At 41.6% G+C, this 24,281-nt stretch overlaps 1 protein-coding gene across 5 annotated transcripts in view; it reads left to right on the forward strand.

Annotated features, from left to right (window-relative positions):
- Nucleotides 1-11,940: 11,940 nt before the first annotated feature.
- The window catches only part of LOC131232995 (iron-sulfur protein required for NADH dehydrogenase, mitochondrial), a 29,626-nt gene continuing 17,285 nt past the window's right edge, over nucleotides 11,941-24,281 (forward strand). For 2 of the 5 annotated variants that reach the window (XM_058229541.1, XM_058229542.1), the window contains exons 1-3: nucleotides 11,941-12,102; nucleotides 12,282-12,420; nucleotides 22,119-22,241. In XM_058229541.1, the coding sequence (XP_058085524.1) occupies nucleotides 12,031-12,102; nucleotides 12,282-12,420; nucleotides 22,119-22,241 (334 nt within the window). In that variant the 5' untranslated portion in view covers nucleotides 11,941-12,030. Of the gene's footprint in view, nucleotides 12,103-12,138; nucleotides 12,214-12,281; nucleotides 12,421-22,118; nucleotides 22,242-24,281 lie in introns of those variants that run through there. The other 3 variants (XM_058229544.1, XM_058229545.1, XM_058229546.1) reach the window with 3 other exon arrangements.

Below are 24,281 nucleotides of genomic sequence, written 5' to 3' on the forward strand. Positions count from 1 at the left end.
AGCATGGATAGCCAAGTTGGTTGGCTGAAGTTGCTCGTCGTAACCCCAAATCATATATGATACGTCAAGTAACCCATTCCGGTTTGCAAGATATGCCTATTTTAAGGTTCTAATGGTCTTGATGACTTCTGCCTCCGATCGGGCCTTCTCTGATCCATCTTAGATATGAAAGTGTCCACAACCCACTCTACATCAAAATCACTCCCTTGCAAGCATGGCTACTCCAGCTGTAGTGTCTTCATGCTCGAGAATACTTAGCATGGGAGCAATTGGGTCCAAAAGCCCATTAAGTCATAATAAAAAGGTACAGTTTGGTCTAGTTGGGCAATTGGGGCCAATTTAATCTTAAAAGTTTGTTTCACCGATTTTCCTAACAATATAAAGTAAATGGGTTATCTTTATGATTTTACTATTATTAAATAACCAAACAAATGAATTATTAATTAAATGCAAATGTACTCAAGACGAATAAAGGAATTCGTAAACATTATGTTTTCCATGTAATTACTGCAAAAATCTAAAATCCAAATAACAACATCAACATATATAAAAATTATTTAACATTAAACTAATATAAAAATGTCATCATTGCAATTTTATGTCCCAATAAACCAAACGTGAGAATTGATGGCCAAATGTAAATATTGTCAAGAGATGATACTTAGATAGGTGTTCAATCTGAAATCCAACCCAGGTGTTTAGTCCGAACCCGGCTCGAATTCCTAAATGCTCAATCCTAAAACAACCCAACCCCACGCAACTTAAATACATGTGATTGTTCCCAACTTGGCTTGACCTAACCCAAATTTCTCAACCTAAATCCAATCAAATTCCATGTTGGGTTGACATTTTCCAACCCTAGCCCGATACAAGAATACCCAAACTTAGGTTGGATCAATTGGGTTCTGGTTAGGTTGACCCTAAATCAATTCCCAAGCCTTAGATTACGAGGCCATGGACACCCAACTCAATCTCTAAACTCAACTTTTTTTAAATGGGTCCAGCTTGAGCCAACCCAGAAAGGATTGGAACCCGTATCTGATCCAGGCCTGAATTGACTTAGACTGACCCTTAAAATAATAAATATGCTTAAACTTTTTATAATATCTTGCACTCACCGTGCTTGACTATAATATTTTTATATGGTTTTTGGTAATCAAAATGTTAGATTAATTTTGGGAGATCATTTATATTGGGATTTATTTTTAAGTTCTTTTCAAAATTTTAAATTAGAATCATAGCATAAAACTGGAGCTTTTGAAGCTGCCTTGGTGTAAGATTAAACAAAACAACCTGCATACAATTTGACATATGCAAATCACATGAAAAAGCTGTGTTTGCTTTTATGAGAAATGAGAAGTGGGACTACAGTGGAAAACAGACATTCTTGAGACAAATTGTCTGCCACGGTTTTCTCCAGGAATATTGTAAGACCCGTGTCCTAATCCGTACTGTTCCGTTAGCTTCCGCGGTCCTTCCGGTCAAATTTCGGCAACCTTCGCACCGTATTCAGTGTTTGCGCACGATCTTAAGCTAGGTCCCGCGCACCGACGTCGGCTTGATCCGAAAGTTGTATCATAGCGACCGCGTCGTCGCCGCTGTTCCAACGCCGTGACTTGCGCACCGAACCGATACCCAGGCAAGAAGATGTTGATCAGCGTTTATTCCGAAGAAACACCGCGCGTTGCGGATTTCGAGGGAATCTCTACGCAATTAGTCCCATCAATCAACCATTAATGTAAGCCTTACCTCAAGTACATCAACCCATTCCCTCTTTTTTTCAAAAGTCCACCTTCTTTCCACCTCACCACTCCTCTTTTCCAAATTTCAACAACAACCATACACCTTTTACAATTTTTCAACCCAACCCATCACTCCATCACCTCACCTCACCCATCCATATCTTCTTTCTCTCCCTCATTTCTCAAAATCTCCAAGCAACCCCAAGCCTCAAACGTCCAAGCTTCCTCTCCCTCTCAAGTGTGGCCCACCTTCCATCTTCCATCTACACCCTCTCATCTCTCATCCCCACCATCAAGAGTCCATCAACCTCCATCAAAGTTGAAGATAAGGAGCATTGGAGTCTAAGGGACCAAGAAGAAGGGAGATAAGGTGGGTGATTTGTTATTATTTTAAATTTTAGGGCCCACTTGTTGGTGGGACCCATTTGGATGTATGTGATTTAATCAAGAGGGCCCATAGTGGCGGGGTTCCTCTATCTCACCGTATATCCCTCTTTCTATCTCTCTCTCTTCCTTTGTAATGGTGTGAATCCCACCAATATGTGTTACATCTACCCGTCCATCTACATTAGACGGTGTGGCCCATCCTATCGTAGTGATGATCCACACCATCCATTGTTTAGGTGGGCCAAATGCTTTATATATATATATATATAAATATATGTTATATTTTACATAATATATATAATATAATATTAATATATAATACTCGAGCTAAGTCGAGCTCAAGCTTTGAGTTGAGTCGAGTTGATATGGGGACCCACCCCAATAATATATTTATGTATGCCGTCCAGCGTCCCTGGACGCTGGACGTTGGCAAGTAAAGTGTTAATGGCATGGGTGTATACTTTAAGGAAAAAAAAAATGGTGGGCCTCTCATGCAAGCCCTACCTTGATGTGTAGACACAATCCAAGCCGTCCATCCTTCTCCTCAGATCATTTTAGACGTTGAACTGAAAAATGAGGCTGATCCCATTTTCTGGCGGGCCATACCATGGGAACTAGTGGTATTACCCTTAAAATCCACCATGACCCTTCTATTTGCCAAAAATAGGGCGAATATTGGACTCCTTGGGTCGGCCTTGGACCAAGGAATCCAATGGTTGGTGTGGATCTTACTAAAGCGGGCCCCGCCTGGGAAAAGCTGCAGAAAAACAATTTTTCAAAAAAAAAAAAACAAAAAGCAGCAGCAGCCGCTGCCACTGGCAGAACGCGCTGGACGTCCTGACGGACGGACGGGCTGGGGCTCACGGCCCCAGCAGTGGGCCCCACCTTGGTTCCTTTCGACCATCAACACCGTGCATTTGATGGGTCCCCTTGGACCAGCCGTCCATCCAAAAACTCAGCTGTAAACGGAACTCAGGCGGGCCACACCATCTAAAATCATATAAAGACATGTCTAAACATATAAAAACACTTGGTGGGGCCTACCTGAAATTTGGATGCGGTTGAAACTTGGTCTGTACCCTCAACCAAGTGGGACACACATAATGAGCGGGCTGGATTTATGGACCACATCACGGTGGGCCCCCTGTCCATGTGATATATAAATATATATTTATCCATATATATATATAAATAAATAAAATAAAATAAAATAAAATAAAGTCATTACGGTGGGCTCCTGACCGTCCCGATGTAAATAAATGGTGGGCCCAACCCACGGTACTTTGGGTGGAAAATAAACATTGCAGTGGGCCCCAGTCCAGTGGGCCCTACCCTGGTCCACATGACCTATCAACAGGTTGTATGGAAAACAAACATTTCAGTGGGCCCATTTTGTATGGAAAATAAATATTACAGTGGGCCCTATCCAGGCCCACGTGACCTTATGGATAGATTGGATAATAAATAAATAAAAAAAACTACAGTGGGCTCTACCCTGGTTCACATGACCCTATGAATAGTTGGGTGGAAAATAAACATTATATTGGGCCTTAAGTTGGGTGGAAAATAAACATTATATTGGGCCTTAGGCTGGGTGAAAAATGAGCATTTTGGTGGGCCCCACTTATGTAAGTATTGTAAACCACACCCTCTATTAGTGTGGGCTCCATCATAATGTATGTGTTTCATCCAACTGTCCAACTGTTTTGGAGATAATTTAAGGCCCATTGTGGAGGCCCATCTTCATGTATTAGTGGTCCTTGTTGAGGCCCACCTTGATTTGTATTAGGCCCATATTATGAGGCCCATTTGATGTACTGGAGGCCCACGGGTCAAGGCCCAATAGGACATACATAAGGCCCAATGTAGTGTAATTCCACCATGGTATATGTATTGATTTTGCAACGGGCCACGCCTTGAGAGCAATGCTGGTTTGACGTCCACATTGAATGGATAATGTTGGTTAAATGTCCGCATTATAACTCTCCTTAAGGCCCATTAATAGGCCCATACCTGTAATGTGTAGGCCGTCTAGGCCCATCTTCGTTTTGATCTGAGCTCATTTCTTAATACATGTTTAGTATAGTACAGGTCCATGATTCATGATCATTCGCATCATACGCATGCCTGATGTGAGGAGTGACCGATCATAGCATATGCCTTCGAGCAGACTGTTTATAGGCTCCTTGATAGGCGGAGTTGCCTCATATAAGTGCATGGTACACGCAGGACTACTTGCATGATTGATAGTGTGATTCATGCACTTGCATTTGTGTGATTGTAGTTACTGGATGCCCTAGCCACATCAGGGTCATAGCCTCCACAGACACATCGTGGATGGCGAGATTGGATACCGAAAATATTTGGTTCTAGCATACGGACACCATAGATGTCCCTGGGTGAAAATCCCTAAACCCGATGGTACCAGAAGATGACTCCAACGTCGAGACCGAGTGGATATATGAGCGCATGAGGGCCGAATACCAGGAGGCCGCGTCTCCCACTGTGTCGTGGTCGGTTGGAAAGGAGTGTGGCCTTACTCGCCCAAGGGTAGAGGGCAATACTAGGCTGAGTTTGACCAGCTCGCGAATGGGTCCGCTATCGACGTGCCGGATAGGTATTGGCAGACTATTGGCCAGGCGGATAGTAAGGTTTCTTACGCTCGCTTGGACTGTGCGGCTAGGAGAGCGACAGTGCCATTTGGAGTGTATTGAACCCCGGTGATTATCTAGAATGAGAACTGTACTAATATATGATGAGGTTTGGCATGCTTGAGTTGCATCTCACATCACATGGATGTGTTATGGCCGATAGCATTCATATCTTGCACCGCATAGCCTTGGTACGGCTGATTGCATTCATGTGCTCATCACCATGATTCCGCATTACTTTGACCTTACATTTTGAGCACGTTTATATTGTGCACACACTTACACCACCCTCTAAGCTTTCTATAAGCTTATGCACGATTGATGCGTGCAGGAGACGCTAGGACACAGTCGCAGCCATAGTCTCGCCGTAGTTGGAGTGTGCAGCCGAGCTTCTGGAGTTTTGTTTCTTTTGTTACATTGTATTTTCCCTTTCAGACGCATTGTACTCAAAAGTTTTTGATCATAGTGGATTTTGTGGTGGTGTTCTTGTGGTTATTATTTGTGGGTTATGCTTTTGTTATGCTCATTATGAATCAGACTGATGATTTGAAATCCTCCTTGTAGTATCCCAGGATCGGAACCTGGTGAATGAGTGCCGGGATCCGAAAATGGGGTTCTACGGAGGTTGTCGGCGTCGGATTCGGCGATCGGGAATTCTGTGAGCCCGGTTTCCGAGTTCGGAGCGTGACAAATATCTTTAAGAGCGGACTGTGGGGCTCACCATGATGTATATGTTTTATTACGTTGTCCATTCATTTTTTCCAGCTTATTTCAGCGCATGAACTAAAAAATGAAGTAGATTCAAAGCTCAAGTGGACCGTATCATTGGAAAGTGGGGATTGAATGCAACCCATTAAAAACTTCTTAGGACCACAAAAGTTTTAGATCAAGTTAATATTTGTGTTTTCCTTTCATCCAGGCAGTGTGACCTTGTGAACAACTTGGATGACAACCAAACATCATGGTGAGCCCTAAGAAGATTTCATCCATAGCTAGCATTATCCTCACCGTTTTTTGCAATGTGGTCCATTTGAGCTTTAAAGTTACCTCATTTTTTGGCTCATGCACTAAAATGAGCTAGCAAAATAGATGGGTAGTGTGGATAAGCACATGCATCATAGTAGGCTCATCCCTATCTCATATGATAGTCGCCAAGGGAAGCAAATTACTTGGTGACTGAATCACTAGGAGATATTCTTATAAAATCAATGCATATGATCCAATCAAATTCCGTTAAGTTGGGTCATCGTGAACCCAATAAAGTTTGACTTAGTTATAAATACGCATGTTTGAAAGTTGTTTAATCAAGTACTTAACCAAGCATCATTTCTGATAGCGGCATGTGTTATAATTAATGAAATCCTATTACGTGGGAAAGTTCCTACATACCATGCCTATCTGTTTTTCCAACTCATGTTGGCGAATGAGCCCAAAAATGAGGCTGATCCAAAACTAAAGTAATCCAAACGTACAAGAAAAGGCTGGGTGGGAAATGACTACTATTGTTGTGATCTTCCTATAGTCCACCGTGCCATTCAAACGGTTCCTAAGGGCCTGTTTGTTGTTCAAATCCAACGGTAAATGCAATGTAAATGGGTAATTATTATTTACCCATGTATTTACACCCAGTAGCCGCCTCTTGACAATGACTTGATGTTGACATGAAGCTTCTTTGAAAAGCTATTGCACTCGAATATAGAAGTGAAGATTTTTTTTCATTAAAATACATGTGGTCCACTGTTATGTATGATCTTAATCCACACCGTCCATTTATTTTTCCCTCTCATTTTACGGCATGAGCCCAAAAATGAGGCAGATCCAAAGCTCGGGTAGACCACACCACAAGAAACATGGGGAAATAAATGCTTACCACTCAATTTTTCTTTGGGGTATAGAAGTTTTAGATCAAGCTTATTGTTTTTGTTTTCCCTTCATCCATATTTCTATGACGTTATGAACAGGTTGGATGGAAGGTATACATCCTTGTGGGCCCTAGGCTCATCTAAAATTTCAATGGCAGATGTTCAATTCCTCATGCTTTCGTGGTGTGGACCACTCGAGCTTTGTATCTATCTCATTTTTTGGCTCATGCCCTAAAATGAGCACGTAGAACATGTGATCAGTGTGGATCAGACACATATATAGTGATGGGCCTCACAAATTTTACCACCATAAATTTGGTAAGATGATACTGTTTTGTGTCACTGTTTTCGAGGCGAAATTCCAACCTCATTTCCTCTTTTCCAATCAGGTTAAAAAAGTAAAATTACCCATTTACATGGCATTTACCATTTACTGTGGGATTTGAAAAACAAATAGGCCCTAAGGTCTTTTATTAGCAAGATTTTTTCGCACGTGTGTAGTCGCACGAGTTCAGCTCCGTTTCACACCAGAACGGAACGGAACGGAATAGAACGATTGAAAAGCCCTGGCCAAGGTTTTATCGATTAAAATGGAATTCTCGGAAGATCGACATTTTTCTGTAATGGGTTTTATGGGATCGTTTCACATAAAACAGCTGTTGAAATCGTCCTTCTCCCATCCAAACGCTGTAATGGTAAACCCATCCTGGCTCCTACTCCTTTCTTACCTTTTCTGAAATTTCAAAATTCCATTATTTTCTGGACTCCTCACATAGACTTCTTGAATCCACAAGGAAAAGAACAAGAAAAATATAAAATAAACTCTATAAAATTCAAAATTGATTAATAATAAAAACGAATTTACAACCCTTTAAATAAGGATACCAAGCTTTGGAAGAAGTTTCAGAATTAAACCACAACTAAAACTCCCTAAAATTCGTAACTTACTATAACTATGTGGCTTAACCGCTATTTTTCTAATTTTTCTAAACACTTTTCAGGTTGGACACAACTCCAAAAGCCCAACAGATGGAGGGTAATAATCAAACTAAAACTTACTATAAATAGTAAAAACGGAAAGAAAATTGATTTTCGATCGTTGATCTGATGAAATCTTGCAATTTCGGCATGGATGGCCAAGTTGGTTGGTTGAAGTAGCTTGTCCTACCCCAAAATCATATATGATACGTCAAGTAACCCATTCCGGCTTGCAAGATATGCCTATTTTAAGGTTCTAATGGTCTTGATGACTTCTGCCTCCGATCGGGCCTTCTTTGATCCATCTTAGATATGAAAGTGTCTGCAGCCCACTCTACATCAAAATCACTCCCTTGCAAGCATGGCTGCTCCAATTGTAGTATCTTCATGCTCAAGAATACTTAGCATAAGAGCAATTGGGTCCAAAAGCCCATCAAGTCATAATAAAAAGGTACAAGTTGGTCTAGTTGGGCAATTGGGGCCAATTTTATCTTAAAAGTTTGTTTCACCAATTTTCCTGACAATATAAAGTAAATGGGTTATCTTTGTGATTTTACTATTATTAACTAACCAAACAAATAAATTGTTAATTAAATGCAAATGTACTCCAGACAAATAAAGGAATTTGTAAACATTACGTTTTCCATGTAATTACTGCAAAAATCTAAAATCCAAATAATGACATCAACATATATAAAAATTATTTAACATTAAACTAATATAAAAATGTCATCATTGCAATTTTATGTCCCAATAAACCAAACGTGAGAATTGATGGCCAAATGTAAATATTGTCAAGAGATGATACTTAGATAGGTGTTCAATCTGAAATCCAACCCAGGTGTTTAGTCCGAACCCAGCTCGAATTCCTAAATGCCCAATCCTAAAACAACCCAACCCCACACAACTTAAATACATGTGAATGTTCCCAACTTGACTTGACCTGACCAAAATTTCTCAACCTAAATCCAATTAAATTCCATGTTGGTTTGACATTTTCCAACCCTAGCCCGACATAGGAATACCCAAACTTAGGTTGGATCAATTGGGTTCTGGTTAGGTTGACCCTAAATCAATTCCCAAGCCTTAGATTACGAGGCCATGGACACCCAACCCAATCTCTAAACTCAACTTTTTTTAAATGGGTCCAGTTTGAGCCAACTCGGAAAGGATTGGAACCCGTATCTGATCCAGGCCTGAATTGACTTAGACTAACCCTTAAAATAATAAATATGCTTAAACTTTTTATAATATCTTGCACTCACCGTGCTTGACTATAATATTTTTTATATGGTTTTTGGTAATCAAAATGTTAGATTAATTTTGGGAGATCATTTATATTGGGATTTATTTTTTAGTTCTTTTCAAAATTTTAAATTAGAATCATAGCATAAAACTTGAGCTTTTGAAGCTGCCTTGGTTTAAGATTAAATAGAACAACCTGCATACAATTTGACATATGCAAATCACATGAAAAAGCTGTGTTTGCTTTTATGAGAAATGAGAAGTGGGACTACAGTGGAAAACAGACATTCTTGAGGCAAATTGTCTGTCACGGTTTTCTCCAGGAATATCTTTAAGAGCGGACTGTGGGGCTCACCATGATGTATGTGTTTTATTACGTTGTCCATTCATTTTTTCCAGCTTATTTTAGCGCATGAACTAAAAACTGAAGTAGATTCAAAGCTCAAGTGGACCGTATCATTGGAAAGTGGGGATTGAATGCAACCCATTAAAAACTTCTTAGGACCACAAAAGTTTTAGATCAAGTTAATATTTGTGTTTTCCTTTCATCCAAGCAGTGTGACCTTGTGAATAACTTGGATGACAACCAAACATCATGGTGAGCCCTAGGAAGGTTTCATCCATACCTGACATTATCCTCACCAGTTTTTGCAATGTGGTCCATTTGAGCTTTAAAGTTACCTCATTTTTTGGCTCATGCACTAAAATGAGCTAGCAAAATAGATGGGTAGTGTGGATAAACACATGCATCATAGTAGGCTCATCCCTATCTCATATGATAGTCGCCAAGGGAAGCAAATTACTTGATGACTGAATCACTGGGAGATATTCTTAGAAAATCAATGCATATGATCCAATCAAAATCCATTTAGTTGGGTCATCGTGAACCCAATAATGTTTGACTTAGTTATAAATACACATGTTTGAAAGTTGTTTAATCAAGTACTCAACCAGGCGTCATCATTTCTGATAGCGGCATGTATTATAATGAAATCCTATTACGTGGGAAAGTTCCTACATACCATGCCTATCTATTTTTCCAACTCATGTTGGGGAATGAGCCCAAAAATGAGGCTGATCCAAAACTAAAGTAAGCCAAACGTACAAGAAAAGGCTGGGAGGGAAATGACTTCTACGGTTGTGATCTTCCTATAGTCCATTGTGCCATTCAGGTTCCTAAGGGCTTGTTTGTTTTTCAAATCCAATGGTGAATGCAATGTAAATGGGTAAATATTATTTACCCATGTATTTACACCCAGTAGCCGCCTCTTGACAATGACTTGATGTTGACATGAAGTTTCTTTGAAAAGCTATTGCACTAGGGAGAGGCGAAGATTTTTTTCCATTATAATGCATGGGGTCCATTGTTATGTATGATCTTAATCCACACCGTCCATTTATTTTTTCCTCTCATTTTACGGCATGAGCCCAAAAATGATGCAGATCCAAAGCTCGGGTAGACCACACCACAAGAAACATGGGGAAATAAATGCTTACCACTCAATTTTTCTTTGGGGCCATAGAAGTTTTAGATCAAGCTTATTGTTTTTATTTTCCCTTCATCCATGTTTCTGTGACATTATGAATGGGTTGGATGGAAGGTATACATCCTTGTGGCCCCTAAGCTCATTTAAAATTTTAACGGCAGATGTTCAATTCCTCATGCTTTTGTGGTGTGGACCACTTGAGCTTTCTATCTATCTCATTTTTTGGCTCATGCCCTAAAATGAGCACGTAGAACATATGATCAGTGTGGATTAGACACATATATAGTGATGGGCCTCATAAATTTCACCACCATAATTTTGATAAGATGATATTGTTTTGTGCCACTGTTTTCGAGGAAAAATTCCAACCTCATTTCCTCTTTTCAAATCAGGTAAAAAAAGAAGTAATAATTGCTCATTTACACTGTATTTATCATTTACCCTGGTATTTGAAAAACAAATAAGCCAAATGCCTGTAACTTTTTTAAGTTGCAAGAAAGTAACATGTAACTAACTTACAGGAGCAAGTAAGTTACAGGTAATTCTGTTTGAATGTAACTTGTAACTTAGTTACAAGTAACTTTGTTTTGTGTTTGGATAACTTGTAACTTTGTTTTTGTGATTGGATAAAAGTGGGCCCATGTTTTCAAAATGCTAGCAATGTAGCCCACATAAAAGACACATAAAGGTCAGAAATTGAGGTACTTGCACTAATGTACGGTATGGAGGACAGTAAGTGGAAGATCTAGACTGTTCATCTAATGGACTACTTCACTGGAAACAATGTTGATTGAAACACCCACCATTAAAAACTTTTAGTGGGCCACCAATATTTTCGATCAAACTAATATTTGTTTTGTTCCCTTCATCCAGGTCTTTATAACCTAATCAACAGCTTGGATGTGAAACAAACATTATAGTGGGCCCTAGTAGTTTTTTAATGGTGGACTTTCAATCATTATTCTTTTTAGTAGTGTGGTCCACCTGAGATTTAGATATCCCTCTTTTTTGGAGTTAAGCCCTAAAACAATCCAAAAGAATAGATGGACAGCATGGATAAAACAAATACAATATGGTGGGCCCCACAGATCATCTTCATTATCCACGCCACCTCACCAAGTTGTGTCCAACAACGCAGAAGCACACACAAAAAAAAAAAAAAGAAAAACGCAATAGAAAAAGAGAAAAGGGGTTTCCTACCTTGTGGAAGCTCGATAGGAGAGGGAGAAGTAGACCAAGAGAGGGAGAAGAAGACTTGAGAGAGGGAAACGAAAGTTGAGAGAGGGAAATGTAGGTGCAATTCTTTACAATGATTTTCATTTCAAAATTTTCAACTATTAAATACAAGTAACTTGAAAAATGACCCAAGCGCGAAGATTTTCACTTATTTTTCTGGTAAAAAAGTCACGTGTCGAGAGAAAGTTACCCGTGACTTTCCTCCCAGACACCAACCGTGACAAAGTCACCGGTAACTTTTGTTACACATTAGAAAAGTTGCTGGCATTCACACGGGGCACGAGGTCTTTTATTAGCATGATTTTTTCGCACGTGTGTAGTCGCACGAGTTCAGCTCCGTTTCACACCAGAACGGAACGGAACGGAACAGGACGGATGAAAAGCCCTGGCCAGGGTTTTATCGATTAAAATAGAATTGCCGGAAGATCGACATTTTTCTGGAATGGGTTTTATGAGATCGTTTCACATAGAACAGCTGTTGAAATCGTCCTTCTCCCATCCAAACGCTGTAACGGTAAACCCATCCTCGCTCCTCCTTTCTGGCCTTTTCTGAAATTTCAAATTTCCGTTATTTTCCAGGGCTTTTTCAACGAAAGCTGGCATCGTAGCAACCGCCATAATTTCGGTTTTTCTCTCCTTTTTTTTTTCGGATTGCTGTTGGTTTTAACTAGTATTATTATTTTTGAAGTGTAGAGGGTGGGATTTGTTAGAGGGTATGCTGTTGCCTCAAATGAGAAGAGAGTTGGTGCTAAAAGGCCTTGGATTGAGGGGGTTAAAGATATTATCGCTGTTGCTTCTGGGAAAGGCGGCGTTGGAAAGTCTACCACTGCAGGTGAATTGGGTTTTCTTTTTCTGGGATTTCGGTTTCTGGGTTTTGTTTGAAATGGCGAGTTTTTATCCGATGATACATGATTTGATGGTTTTTCTTTTCAAAATTTTGTCTTAGCTTAATGGGTCTGGTGAACCGTGTATAATTGGGGGTGATTCGATGTTATTATTGAGGAGAAATATCACATGTTTCAATTTCAAGCGTAACTTTAGAGAACACAATGGGCACTGAGAAGTTGGTCTGTGACAATCTCCCGCCTTTCATGGCAGTGTTGGGAGATGAGAATGGGGTAGCTTAAAATCCGATGTACAAATGCGTCAATATCACAATGCGTAAAATCAGAATCTTCGTCAAAGAGAGTGGACAGATTGGAATATGGGTTTTGTCCTCTCTTTGTGTTTTCCTTTTCCGGGATTTTAGTTTATGGGTTTGAAATAGTGAGTTTTGATCGGACGATTCTTAATTTGATGGTTTCTTTTAATAAATGTCTTAGCGTAATGGGTCTGGTGAAATCATGTAATTGGGGTGATTTGATGCCATTATTTAGGAGAAATATCACTTGTTTTTATTACAGGCGCAACTCGGTGTACACAACTGGCTCTGAGAAGTCATAATTGGGGTGATTTGATGCCATTATTTAGGAGAATATCACATGTTTTGATTACAGGCGCAACTCAGTGTACACAATGGGCACTGAGAAGTCGGTCTGCGACAATCTCCCACCTTCCACGACAATGTTGGGAGATGGGTTTAGAATGAGATAGCTTACAGTTCAATGTACAAATGCGTCAATATCACAGTAAACATAAATTCAGAAGCACCACCAAAGAGAGTGGACAAATTTGAATATGATACTTCATCAAATGCCAGTGAAAAAGGAATCCGCATCTATTCTTTGGTCTATATGAAGATAGATTGGTTCGAGGTTCAGCACACCTATCTCTGGCAATGAAGATGCGTAAAAAAGAGTTATAGATAGCCAACGGTAAAAGGTACACTGAGAAGAAGATGAATTTTCTCAAGTGCATATGTGGTGTTTAGAGGTGGGCATCGAGTTGAGTCGGACCGGATTGAGTCCAACTCGACTCGGTCCGAAAACTTTCAATGACCTGACCGAACTTGATCCGATTCGGGACCGAGTCTGGGTCCTTTGACTCGATCCGATCCGTCACACTGTTGGCCTGACCCGAACCGAGTCCGACTTGGTCAGGGAAACCAAGTCGGATCGGGTTGGGTACGGTTCAGATTAAATCCTCCGTTTCAATGGTAAACATTCAACCCCCACTGCTTTTTGCAGTGTGGTCCACTTGATCTTTAGATCTGTCTTATTTTTCGGCTCAAGCCTTAAGACGAGCCCGCCAAATGGATGGACGGTTTGGATATAACACATACCTCATGATGGGACCCACAGAACTTGCTTACGTCAATACACCAGCGCTGCAGCTGGCATGGTGCATGGTACACCTGCCAGTCTACTTACGTACACCTGCGAGGGGTTACGGTTACCCTCCCATTAAAACATCATGATTATTTTTTGGGCCCACCGAGGTGTAGGTCACAAATCCAGACCATCCATTATGTGTGTCCCACTTGGATGAGGGGTCAGACTAAGTTTCATATGCATCCAAATTTTAGGTGGGCCCCACCAAGTGCTTTTATATGTTTTAGGAATGTCTTCACATGATTTTAGATGGAATGGCTCACCTGAGTTCCATATACCGCTAATTTTTGGGATATCCCATAAATTAAAGGGGACCCATCAAATGCACGGTGTTGATGTTCGACACACATCACAGTGGGGCCCACACACTCGACCTCACGAGAAGTTCCCATGAGCTGGACGGCATAGAACCTATTCCCCTGCTCTGTGTAGCTCGGTGCTCGATGCACCTTGAGCCTTGAGCACAGCAGAGGGACTGGCTACTCCTCTTTCCACCAGCCAATGGTGGATAGTCGGTGCTCTGTGGACCCCAGCATGATGTCTTTATTTCATCCATGCCGTCCATCTTTTTTTCTAGATCATTTTATGATATTAAAGTAAAAATGAGGTATATCCCAATCTCAAGTGGACAACATTACAGTAAATAGTGTTGAATGAACATTGTGCGGATCGGGTCGGATCGGATCGAATTGGATCCATTCGGATCGGTCCGGATTGACCACGATTCGAACTTGATCTGAAAAACTGTCGAATCTAAATGACCCTACTCGATCTGCACCGATCCAAGCCGTTGGTTCGGTTCGGAACGGGTCGGATCGGGTCTGATCGGGTCGATCCACCAGATCGGGTTAGACATGCCCAGCTCTAGTGGTGTTCACCTACCCTCTTTATACGCTGCACCAAAGTCCAAACCCTTATAGATATGGGTTAAAGGCATAGCATTCAAAGTGATTCATAACTAGGGGCCATACATGATTACCGAGGGTTTTAACTGCCAAAGTGCTTGCACAATACAAGAATATGTGGCCCAAAATACCCACTTTCAATTACACATAAAAGAAAAGAGATGCATTCACTTGCTTAAATAATAAACATGCGATATGCACCAGGAGACTCAATGGATTGTTATTGCCATGGTAAATTGCACACGGACATGGGGTGTGGGTTTTATGCAGGACCAATAAATTCAACATATGGGCATTTCCCATTTTATATAATCATAAACATGTATCTTAATATTAAACATAAGCACTTACTTTTTTTTTTTTTTTTTGAGAGGCAATAGTAACTTTCATTAAAATTAGAAACGAAATAGGGGAGAAACCAACCCGCTGAGATAGCGAGTTAGTTAACTCCATACAAAAGCAAATTACAATCTTGTAAAGGAATAACATTGGAGGCCCACTTGAAAATATAAAACTGAACTCTTTTCACAATGTAACCCATCCCGTTAGATTCCCCTTGTTACATCCCGTTAGATTCCCCTTTAAAGCATCTCACATTCCTCTCTTCCCACACCGCCCACCAAACTGCCATAAGGGAGATTCTCCAAATTATAGAACTTTGCTTTCCAAGCGAGATGCCGTGCCAAGCTTTTAGCAACCGTCCCGACAAATTTGTGAAAACTCAGGAAACATAAAACCAGGAGAGGATGGAAGCCCAAATCTGGGAAACGAAAGGACAGTGGACAAACATGTGATCCACAGATTCTGCGTCCTCCATACAACAAAAGCATATATTGGTAATTATCATACCTTTTTTCCTCAAGTTATCAATCGTCAAGACTTTCCTCTTGCCAACCAGCCAAGCAAACATCGCAATTTTCGGGGGCAGCTTGTATTTCCACAATTTATCTGTCATTGCCTCTTCTAAAACGTCTAGAGGCGTGGAAGAGAAATGATACAGGGATTTAATCGAAAAAGAGCCCGATTTGTCTGGAATCCACACCAACCTATCCATACTTGACTGATCAAGTTTACTGGAGCCAATACAAGATAGGAGAGCCGCATATTCTTCGATCTCTCAGTCTTGGAGATTTCTTCTTATGGACGGGTTCCAAACAATGTCATTCCCTTGAATATAGTAGCTGTCAGCCACCGATATAAACCTGTTTGGGGCAAGGCGATAGATGTTAGGGAATGCATGTTTAAGAGCTTGATCACCCATCCAGATATCTTCCCAAAACATAATTTTATCCGCTTTGCCAACGGAGAATCGAATGCCTTTAAGAATTTCCTTCGTCATACCTAAGACACCTTTCCATAGGGCCGAAGCTCTATATGTTGTGCTTTCTCCTGACCACCACCCACCTTTGGATTGACCATATTTGCTCTTTATCAGACAATTCCAAAGAGTTCCTGACTCAACACCAAGTCTCCAAATCCACTTGCCTAAGAGGGCCCGGTTCATACTCCTGAGATCTCTAACACTTGCACCACCCTTATGAACATGTTGGCGCACCGTCTTCCAATTCACCAAATGGAATTTCTTCCTGTCTACATTGCCATGCCAAAGAAAATCACATCTAAGTCTTTCAAGCTTGTCTAGGATCGCATTCGGACATTTGAACAAAGACATGAAGTATAATGGTAAGTTGGAAAGGACTGCTTTAATCATGGTGAGACGACCCCCCAAGGATAGATACTTGCATTTCCATCTAGCAAGAAAATGCTCAAATCTGGCAATGACTTTGTCTCATAGACACTTTGGAGGCTTTTCAAAGCATAAGGGAAGGCCAACAAAAGTGGTCGAAAGGACTCCCGTCGGGCAATCGAAAAGATCCGCAAAAAGAGCCGTCTCTACTTCTTCCATATTAACACCGAACATCTTTGACTTAGAGAGGTTGACTCTGAGACCCGATACCGCCTCAAAACAACAGATGGTCGTGCGCAAGTTGCTAATTTTTTCCTAGTTGGCTTTACAGAAGAGAAGTGTATCATTTACAAATTGAATATGAGAAATTGGAGAATTCATTCCTTTGATAAAGCACCCCCCTATGATTCTAACTTCTTGCCCTCTTTTCATCATTCTGGAAAGGGCCTCCCCCACAATCAGGAAGAGGAGGGGAGATAGAGGATCCCCTTGGCGAAGGCCCCGAGAACATCCAAAGAAGCCTTTTGGAGAACCATTGAGGATGATCGAGAACATAGCTGAGCTCATGCATTCCTTAATCCAAAGCCGCCATTTAGCCCCAAAACCCATCCTCTGAAGCTTGTATAAAAGAAAATCCCAGTCGACATGGTCATAGGCCTTTTCAAGATCTAATTTGCACAGCAGAGATTTGGAAATCGATTTTTGACTTGAATGAAGACACTCATTGGCTATTAGAGCACTATCAATAATCTGTCTTCCCGAAAGAAAAGCACTTTGATTTTCAGAAATTATCTTACCCATAACCTTTTTCATCCTTGACGCTAGGACTTTAGCCAAAATCTTGTACGGGCCGCCCAGAAGGCTTATTGACCTAAAGTCTTTCAAAGAATCAGCACCCGGAATTTTAGGAAGGAGAGCAATGAAGGATGCTCCAAGTTCCCTGGAAAGCTGACCCCTGACATAAAACTTTGACATGAATTCCATGATGTCTCCTTGCACTGAGCCCCAAAAAAACTGAAAGAAAGCAACCGGGAACCCATCAGGTCCTAGAGCTTTGTCTCCTTCCATAGCTATCACTGCTTCTTTAACTTCCTCAATCGAGAATTTGGCTTTAAGAGAAGACGCTTCTTCTGCTGAGATCTGATCGAATTGAAGAAGATCAAGCTTTGGTCTGTTCCATCCTTCTTTGCGTAATAAGTTGCTGAAGTATCCAATAATCTCATCAGATATGAGTTGATGATCCTCGGTACGAACACCATTGATCTGTAAAGAATTGATCCTGTTTACTCTAGCACGCGCGCTGGCCATGAAGTGAAAAATTTTTGTATTTTTATCTCCTTCTGAAATCCATTTATACCATGATTTCTGCTTCCACGAAATCTCATCTTCGCTCACCCTGGATGAATATTTATGAATTAATTGAGCCCTTCTATTCCAAGATTCAACAGACAGAAGATAAGTTTCAGCAGCAAAATCGAGCGCCTGCAATTCTGCCAACAAGTCTTCTATTTCCCAGTCTCTAGCATGGAGATGAGTGGATTTCCACACTTTAATCTTATCTTTAAAGAGTTTCAATTTCTTAAAAATTCTGAAACCAGCAAAACCACCAACTACAAAACCTGCCCACCAATCTTTTATTAGTTGCTGGAAGCCCTCAATCTTCAGCTAGGAGATCTCAAACCTGAATGGTTTAGGCCCCCAGTTATCTTTGATCATGGAGAGTTTAATCGGCCAGTGATTTGATGTGGGTCTTGGAAGAGAAGATTGAGAGGTGTGAGGAAAGGCTTCAATCCATTCCGTCGAAACTAAGAAACTGTCCAATCTCGCAAGAATTGGGTTGGCTCTACCATTCGACCATGTAAATATGGCTCCCAGGAGAGGAAGATCTATCAAAGCATGAACGTCAATCCATTGCTAGAAGGATCTCATACCTGCTTTCACTCTACCCCCATTAGATTTCTCCTCCGAGTATTGAGTAGTGTTAAAATCTCCTCCTATGCACCACGGCCCGTTGAATTTCTGTCTAGCGTCATTCAGCTCTTCCCAGAAGGCATTCCTTTTGTCTGCTTGATTAGGGCCATACATAGAGGAAATCAGAAAACAACGATCAGAACTAACCTCTGAAAGGACAGCCGACACCGAAAATTCTCCAACCCAACTCTGATCAAGGGACCAGACAGCTGAGTTCCACACCAATTGCATGCTGCCCGCTCTTCCTTTAGCATTCAAAGCCTCCCAAGACCCATCTTTCACCTTCCACAGAGATCTGAGAAGGATATCGCTGAAGGACTGAACCTTGGTTTCCTGCAAGCAGATAATGTCCGCTTTGCTTGTGGCACAGATGTCTTTAATCAGACTTCTCTTTTGCCTGGACCCCACCCCTCTAACATTCCAAGATATTATAATCATTTAGGAAACCAATCTACTCCTTCGATCTCCTATGGCCATTCCTTTATCATTTGCAGGGATTGTATTTGGGTTGGATAAGAGACTGTGGAGTTCCCTGTTGTAGCTTGTCCTGGCGTGAAGTTTCCTCGGAGAAATTGACGTTGAAAGGGGCCGGCCGCGCATCTCGATACATTGAAATAATGCTATGAAGTCTTCCGGATTATCTCCGAAAGAGTGACCAATCAACCTTCCGACATGACTAAGAGCATCCCTTAACCATCTTTTCTTATGGATGCAGTTGGCTATTTGAGCCTTCTAATCTTCAGTTCCCAGCTTGGACCGCATATTGACTGTGACTGTCCCCACCCTCATTTGTAAAGGTTCTGCTTCTAGAATTCCTTGAGACTCGTCATCCAAGGAGCAATTCCCAGCATCCTCTTGAAATAAGGAAACAATGGCCTGATCTCGAGCATCGGAGCAATGAGATGAATGAATAGAGCCTATATCTGAAGAGTCTCCCCATTCCGAAGATTGCGATATGTATTCCGTATTCGGTTCGAGAAGATCTTCTCTCTCCGTGAAAGGTTGCATTGTCGCTGATCGGCTCGATGCAGACGATACAATGTCCTTAGGCGCCGGGTTAAGTTCGGAGAGGGGGTCCACTCGTAAAGAAAGGCTGAGATTTAACGATGAGGCTTTCACAGGCACTGGACCGTCCGTTAGCTTCCCGAGGCAGGGTCCGAAGCTCGCCCTGTCAGACCGATCCTGACGATCGTTGCTATCATGACACCCTAAGCAAGCTCCGAGGCTAAAGGAGTCAGTCCGAGCCTCGCAATCGTTGCCAGCGCAACATGCAAGAGGATGGTGTGTCTTGGCGGTAGCAGGTGCAGCGTTGCTCCTGAGGTTGGTACGTGGCGTCTCCCGATCGTCGCCAACTAATGTCCCTGGACTGCCATGCATAGCGTCTCGATGTAAAGAGGCGCAGAGATCTCGAGAGCAATTAGACATCGCCTCCTTACGATGCAAAAAAGGAGTACCTGCTGTAACTTCCGAACGCGTGTCAAACAAAGGCCGGTCTTGATCCTGATCATCTGGCTCAATCATCGCCACGTGTTCATAACCAGGGCTGAAGTGACGATGCATGCCAAAACGATTATTCGGTAGTCTGCTTGAGCATTGGAGCGATACCTCTCGACTATGCAGTGGTCTTGCGGAATACTGAGGGCATGAGCCTTCTTCCATAGGTTGATGAGCGCGAACTCCCAAACTAGATGGGAACTTCTCTATGGATCTCCAAAGGTCTCCCCATCTAGGGATGGGGTCGTTATTACCCTCCTGTTGAATCGGCAGGATCAGCTGCCTCTCCTCAGCAAATACCTTGATGAATGGTGGTAGCGGCGTCCCTTTCTTTTTCCTGATCCGAGCTCTGATGATCCCCAACTCTTCGCCTAACTTGGTTTTGGGATCTAGCTCGATGAAATCTCCCAAACGAGAAGCGATGATGTGGAAGAAATCTTCGTTCCACAATTCTAGCGGGACCGACCATATCAAAATCCAGATATCTTCATAGCCGAAAGCGGAAAATTCCTCCCATCTCAAAATACTTGTAACTGGGCCATTTGTATGCAGCACCCCTGCCATCATCAGGAAGTCTGTATTGTAGCCGAGCGGCAGCTTCATCCAGAGCTCGTTGAAGCCTATTGGAGAAATGGAATAAGATTTCGCTGGCATCCCTCCAATTTCCTCTAGCCACTGCATTACTGATGATTTGGAAACTTTCTCTTTGGTCACGACCACCACCGAATCCCTTAGCATCTTCTTGGATTTGTTGTAAGATTGTTGGTTCAGCTGAACTGTTAAATCATCGACCTGAATATGTTGGACCTCTTTTCTTCCTCTCTCCTTTGTTGTACCCTTATCACCCCTACGAATAGCTTCCTGGTCAGGGTTAGAAATCCCTGAAGGTTGGAGTAACACCTCCTTAAAGGAGGTAATTCCTGGCTGATATTTCGATGGGGGAAAACTCTGCACTGCTTTAAACGGTGTCCGTTTTGGATTTGGGTGCTCCGAAACATTAACGCGTTTGTGTTTGAGTTCAGGACCGAATCTCGCCCGCTGAACCAGCATTTTTTGTCCCCCGAAACTTTCACCATGAAGGGTTTTAATCGCCTGCATTAACTCTTTTTCCGAACTCATCCTAACCAATGCAAAAGCCCGAATAGATCCATTCGCCTTGTTTCTAGGCAGCACTACATCCATCACTACTCCAGCTCTACCGAAGACTCTGGAGAAGTTGATAGGTAGCCAGCCTTCCGGGAAACCCCTAACAAAGAGTGTGGCATAGCTTGCCACATCTTTTCGCCCACTTTTGATTTGAGGGACTCGCTTCTGTCTCGAAGGTATCAGAGTCTAATCTCCCTTGTCTGTGTTTTGAATCTGATTTTCCCGGATCAGATCGTCAGAGCAGAAATCTCCTGCTCTCCCCTTTTCCCCTAATCCTTTGTCCTGATCCGTCATCTTCTCAGTTTCTATGCCAAATAGGGTCACACACAACATAATGGTGGGTGGGAATAATACATGTTTCAAACTGGATGGTGGGATATTGGTATAGATTGACTCGCAATATACACCCTGTATTCACAAACATTTCCCTTTGAATTAAATAAGCTATTTCTAGGCTATGGCAGTGATTTTTCCCCTGTTTTTCTCATATTTGGTTTATGGGCTTGTTTGGAATGGCAATTCTTGACCTATTGATGCAAACTTTTTTAAAAATTATTAATTAATTTATTTTTTCTTTATGTTAATAGGTTCTACAAAGTTGTGAACTCAGGGTTTGATGTTTTATTCAGGATAAACATTCTTATGTCTTGATTAAAAAACTAACAAGTTTATTCCAAAGTTGTATTGGCGAATTGGGTGACTGCTCTCTCTCATATTTTGGTTTGTAGGTTATAATTGAATGGATGATTAATGGGCAAAAGGGACATTTTTAGCCAAATGGGTCTGCAAAAACCAATGTGAAACATGAAAATGACACATTCCAATTCCACAATTTTTATTTTCTTTGTTCAATTTTGTAAGCTTACTTCTTTTGGGACAGCTCAAAGTACTAGAGTTTTTCCCTCAAAATGGAGATTTTTGGTGCACGCCTTTTGGCATGCGTTTATTCATGCACACGCGCGCGCACACACAGATTTAGTTGTACTTCTGCATGTTATGTTCTTGCTTGCAATGTGCTCTTATGGGGTGTTAGGGTAATTCTTTTTGGGATATGCAGTTAATTTGGCTGTTGCACTTGCGAAGACATGTCAACTGGAGGTGGGCTTGCTTGATGCTGATGTATATGGACCATCTATCCCTACTATGATGAAACTTCATGGAAAGCCAGAAGTGAGTGAAGGTGCTACCTTTTCTCTCTAGGACTGATTTTTGTTAACTTAGATTATTTAAATGCACCCTCAAAGTCATTCTATGCTTTCAATAGTTATCAATCTATCATCGATGCATGGCTGCTTTTTTTTTATTTATTTTTTTTTTTAATGTTCCATATTTAGTATTATTTTTGCATCACTTGCATCTAATAGTGTGAGCTAGAACCTTGATATTGTTTTGTCACTAGCTTAGGCATTGATTAAGTTAAATCTATAGTTGAAATGGAATCTTCACTTGAAAACAAGGATACCAAGATCCTTTAAAAAGCTGGCTAAAAGAGTTGGATACTTGGGTACTGGGAGTGGATAGAGGTAGTAAGAAAATTTTTGGTGACCAGATTTAACTGAGGATGTGGTCCTGGATAGAGTGATATGATGAGAATAGGGTTCTTGTAGCCTACCCCAATTAGTTGGGATAAGGCGTAGATGATGATGATGACTTCCATTCTATTTATGGCATAACAAAGGGTAGGGCAACAATAGGAATTTGGGTTCTAGAGAAGGAAAATGAGGAAGGAGAGGGTTGTATGGAGAAAGCAATGGTAGAGCTTCAACCATCGCTTGGTGGAGACAGGAGGGAGGTAGTTGAGGCTAGTGGGGAGGAAGCAAGATAAGAAGAACATGAAGTGTGTAAGGAGAGGCCCATAAGTGGAAAAGGTTGACATTTGGACCACCTAGGAGGTTGATAGACCGACGATGTGGATCCAGAAAGTCCATAAGGAGGAGTTTCTCCTAAGATTGGTGGTTCTCTCCACAAGACATGGCACTCCCTTGTCGGCGGTAGAAGCGTGGCTGGACAAAAATTGGGGGGTGGGGAGAGAAAAAGGGGTTCTAAAGAGACTGAATCAAATGGAAATTCTTCTAATGCTAGAGCCAGAAGAAGACATCAATAGGATTATCTTATTAGGGGGGATGTCCAAGGACAACTTAGTAAGAGGGATGTGCAGGTGAAGCTTGGTTGGTGCTTGGAGAGTAGGTGTGGTTCAAATTGCTGGATCTCCATGTCGAACTCTAGGTGCGAGATGTCATCCTTAAGGTAAACACAAATGGTGGGTTGACGTTGGAGATAGACCTGCTAGAGATGGAAGCGATAGCTGAAAAGGAAGATAAAACATAAGGGGAGGAATCTGCTGGAGTACCGGAACTTATCAGAGACATGCGTTGCAACACTCTTCAAAGGATGGGGGTAGATGAAGTCTTAGACGAAGGGAATGGTGAGGGGATTGGTACTATGCATTGCGCGACTATGGAAAGGGAGCTAATGCTTTCCACCGCCAACATGTAGCTGGGGAGGAGGGGAGTTTTACGTTGAAGGAGATCGGGAGGATCAACCACATGTTGAGCAAAGAGGCAATATATCGCCACCAATTGCAGGGGCTTTAATGATCAAGGGGACAATCTCTTCCCCGACGGATGTTGAAGAAGTTTCAACGAAAGCTCGAAATCACAAGTGGACTTCATTAATTGTCGCGCCTTGGCACACGTAGGATTGTAGGAGATCTTGACATGTTGGCTATATGGGAGTGTATACACGTATAAAGATACGTTCGATCCCATACGGGTGAAGCAAGAGATGTTATTGACTCATGTGCATATTCTACTTAAGTCACGTGCGAAAGAGGCATTCCTTTAAGCCCGATAGAAATGCTTTGTATTCAACGGCATACAACCGGAGAAACTGATCCATAAGATATTTGCGAATTACGGCTGCCAACGAATTCTTATTTCTTCATCTAATGAAGGGATGGAGAGTCTAGGGAGCTCGAGAATTCATCTTCCTTTGGGAGGTGATACAGCTCTAGATCGACAGCTAGATCTATAGTAGATGGAGGCTAATACCCAAATGGCAATGATCATATATGAGGACAGAGAGATAACAAAAGTTGTTTATTCCTCTATTGTTTTTACAATAGAGACACATCGAGAAGAAGATGACATTGAGCTATTTGAATTGATGGAGAAAAGAAGCATTGAGAGGGAGCGGTTGTTGTTGCAGAATCTCAGACCAG

The sequence above is a fragment of the Magnolia sinica genome, chromosome 18, assembly GCF_029962835.1.
Source record: "Magnolia sinica isolate HGM2019 chromosome 18, MsV1, whole genome shotgun sequence".
Lineage (NCBI taxonomy): Eukaryota > Viridiplantae > Streptophyta > Magnoliopsida > Magnoliales > Magnoliaceae > Magnolia > Magnolia sinica.